General features: G+C 50.7%; 1 protein-coding gene across 1 annotated transcript in view; it reads left to right on the top strand.

Annotated features, from left to right (window-relative positions):
- The window catches only part of LOC138168160 (zinc finger protein 135-like), a 6,369-nt gene extending 4,752 nt beyond the window's left edge, over positions 1–1,617 (top strand). The window contains exon 2 of the mRNA XM_069097200.1: positions 1–1,617. This exon is cut by the window's left edge and continues 1,055 nt beyond it. Coding sequence (XP_068953301.1) covers positions 1–441 — 441 coding nt within the window. The 3' untranslated portion in view covers positions 442–1,617.
- The last annotated feature ends 2,153 nt before the right edge of the window (positions 1,618–3,770 follow it).

Genomic DNA, 3,770 nt, shown 5'->3' with positions numbered 1-3,770 from the left:
CACACTGGGGAGAAGCCCTATGAGTGCGGCATTTGTGGGGAAGCCTTCAGCCGCAGCGCCCACCTCACTCGCCACCAAAGGACTCACACCAGAGAGAAGCCCTACGAATGCACCGAGTGCGGGAAGGCCTTCAGCCATAGTTCCACCCTCATTGAGCACCAGTTCATTCACACTGGAGAGAAGCCCTATAAGTGTAATGAATGTGGGAAGGCCTTCAGCCGGGGCACCTACCTTACTCAGCACCAGAGGATCCACACTGGAGAGAAGCCCTACGAATGCAGAGAGTGTGGGAAGGCCTTCCGTCTCCGCTCAACCCTTACTCAGCATCAAATCATCCACACTGGAGAGAAGCCCTACGAATGCAGCAGATGTGGGAAGGCCTTCAGCCAGTTCTCTACCCTCATTAGGCATCAGAGGACCCATTCTGGAGAGAAAGCCTAGCAAAGTCATGAAGCCACAGGAGCTGTGAGCTGGCAGGAGCCAAGAGGCTTCTGGTCCCCGATCTGCTGCCCACATGGTGTTCTTGTCCAGATGAGTCAGCTGCCTCATGCCTCCCTTCATCTGCAGAATGGGGCACTTAAACTAGATGAACACCAGCCTGGCTTTTAGGATCTCAGGTTAGTCCCTCCGCGCCTCAGTACCTTGTTTTCTTCTGAGGAGGTGGTGGCTGAGATTCCTTTCTGCTCCTTTGCTAATTCTGTGATAATTCTGCAATGCCGGGATATTGTCCATTCATTCATTTCCGTTTGCCAAAGGTCTGTAGTGCTCTGGGCTAGGGACTCCAGCCAGGAGAAACCTGTGACTCAAGAGAGAACTGGAGTTCTAATCAAGACCTGGATTCAAATCCCACCTCCAACATTTGCTATTCAACTCAATTCAACAAACATTTGTTAAACGCCTGTAATGGGAATGGGAATTTGACTCCTTCTCTGTGCCAGACCCTGAGCTAGGCTATTGTAGACACAAGGACCAAAATGAAACAGTCCCTGCCCTGGAGGGCCTTCCATTCTGACCCAGGGATCAGGAAATTCAAAGAAAGACTAAGGACTGGAACCAGGAGCTGAGGCCTCAGCTTGTTCATCCACAAAATGGGAACGATAATGCCTCTGACATCCAACTCACAGGGTGCTTGTGAGGTTCAGAGGAGAGAGAGTCTGTAAAAACTGGACACAGATGGTAGTTATTATTGTCCCTGAGCTTACTGATATCGCTGAATCAGTGCCAGGAAGAACAGCTCATTTACAGAATGCTTGAAGGTTTACAGATCTGTGAGGCACGGAGTGAAGCAGTGCTTTCATCCCCATTTTACAGATGAGAAAATTGATGATCTCCACAGAGAGGTGGAGACTGGCTCCAAGTCACAAGATAAGAAAGTGTCAGATCCTGAATTTGCCCCACACTCCACAACCCCCACAGAAAGGCAGCTAGGTGTTGGAAGGATGTAGAGTTAGGCCGCAGTCATGAAGTCCTGCATTTAAATGCAGCCTCAGACACTTGCTGACTGTATGACTGTGGGCAAGTCACTTAACTTTTGCCTGCCTCAGTTTCCTCAGCTGTAAAATGAGTGTAAGAACAGCACCTACCTCCCAGGACCATTGTAAGGATCAAATGAGAAAATATTTGTAAAGTACTTAGTACAGTGCCTGGAAAACAGTAGGTATTTAATAAATGCTCCTTCTTTCCCTCCTTCCCTTCCTCCCTTCCCCTCTTCCTCCCTCCCTCCTTTCCCCCCTCCTTTCCTCCCTTCCTTCCTCCCTCCCTCCCTCCCTCCCTTCCTTTCTCACTCCCTCCTTTCCTCTCTTCCTTCTTCCTTCCCTTCCTCCCTCCTTTCCTCTCTTCCTTCTTCCTTTCCTCCCTCCCTCCTTTCCTCCCTTCCTCCTTCCCTCTATCCCTCCTTTCCTCTTTCCCTCCTTTCCTCTCTCCCTCCCTCCTTTCCTCCTTTCATCCCTCCCTACTTCCTTTCCTCCCTTCCTTCCTTCCTTCCTTCCTTCCTTCCTTCGTCCCTCCCTCCCTCCCTCCCTCCTTCCCTTCTTCCCTCCCTTCTTTCCACCCTTTTTCCCACAGCTCCAGCACTTTTCCCACAATGCCACATCTCCAAAGTGAAGCTGACAAGGGGCGACTTCCATCTCAGGAGGCAGAGAGTGCTGAAGGTTCTGTAGAGATCATTAAGTCTCCAGACGTCCCTCTCCCACTTTGCCATAGGAGAAGCTGCCCCCAGCCTGTGGCATCTGGGTATTGGCCAAGCCAGAAGTAGAGCCCAAGAGTCCTGGCCAGCCCGCTGTTTTCCCTAGAAAGCCAGATAGAAGGGGAGTACATGGGAAGTGGGCAGAGATGTGATTGTTCAAGGGCAGGACCAGCTTCTTGGCTTGTGGCCCAAAGGTTCATACTGTTGTTGTGCTGCAAATTAGGTTTCATGAGCCATAGCAGACCCTCTGTAAAGAGAATAGACTGTGGAGTTAGGAGGGCCCTAAGAAGAAACCAAGTCAGAACCTTCATTTTACCAATGGGGAAACTGAGGCCGAGTGTTGCCCGAGGTTACTCAGCTAGTAAGCATGAAGTGGGCCTTGAACTCATGGCGTAGCTGACGAGCCTCCTGGTCTCCTGCTTCCTACTAGTTCATTCTGCCTTGTGTCATTGACCCAGGTGTAAAAAAGGGAGATGTGTCCCAGCCCTGGGGAGCACTGGGTGCCCTCTGGTTCAGGGCGGGGCTAGGAGGATCACCTGCTGCAAGGACAATGGCCAGGACAGGGCGCTACTACCCAGCATCCAGCAGGAGAAAAATCCCCCAGGTTCGGTTGGGAGCAGTAGCCTAGATGAATTCTTTTTCAAATACTTCCTGTTTTCTCAATGAAGTAAGGAGGGATGGCATATATGTTGGGAGGTGGAACTGGGGTCCAAGAAGCTCTCCACAGGCTCAAACACCGAGCCAAAAAGATGATATTGAATAGGAAAGAGTGTCAGATGGAGTTTTTTTAATTGACTATACAGGCTTAGAGGGGGGAGTGGGGAGGAGAAACAGGAAGGCAGGTCATCTGACAGAGCTCTAGAGGTCTTAGTGGGCCACCAGCTCAATATAAATTTACGGTGTGTGATATGGCTACCAAGAGTGCCGACGTAATCTGAAGCTACACTAAGAGAAGCCGTTTGGCCACTCAGAGAGGTGACAGTCCAAGAGTTCTCTGCCCCAGCCAAGCACCCCTAGAATATCTTGTTCACTGCTAGATGAGCCATTTTTAAGAAAGTCATTGATTAGCAAGTGGGCAAAGGGCCTCCCTGTACTTCCACTGAAGGAGCAGGGAAGGTTCATCCTGAAGAAGAGATGCAGCAGGAGGGCTGATTGCTACTTTCTAGTATTTACAGAGATGTCATATAGAATAAAGATTAGATTTGCCCTCTTTGGCCCAAAAGAACAGAGCCAAGGCCTTCCAATGGGAAGGGGACAAGGAGGTCAAGTTTGACTCAATTAACAAAGAACTCCCTGACAATTGCAACGGTCTAACAGTGAGAACAGTTGCCTAAGTAGTGAGCTCCCTGTCACTGGAGCTATTCAGGCCGAGTCCCAGACTCCAGTGGTAGTTGTAGAGGACGGCTGCTGCAGGGAGGGCTGTGTGGATTAGGTGGCCTCTGAGGGTGGCAGAAGGTCTGGAAGTTAAAGGGAGTTGGGATCCTGGCTGCCTCTCCGGGCCCACTGAGGCCCAGAAGCCTCATTTCCTGAAAGGTGAGCCTTTGTCTGAGCTGATGTTTGTGGGAGTCACCCTCACGGTTGCTGG

Source organism: Petaurus breviceps, unplaced genomic scaffold (assembly GCF_028583685.1).
Source record: "Petaurus breviceps papuanus isolate PSGF00001 unplaced genomic scaffold, PetGlider_PUasm1.0 355, whole genome shotgun sequence".
Lineage (NCBI taxonomy): Eukaryota > Metazoa > Chordata > Mammalia > Diprotodontia > Petauridae > Petaurus > Petaurus breviceps.
This window is presented reverse-complemented; position numbering and strand designations above follow the sequence as displayed.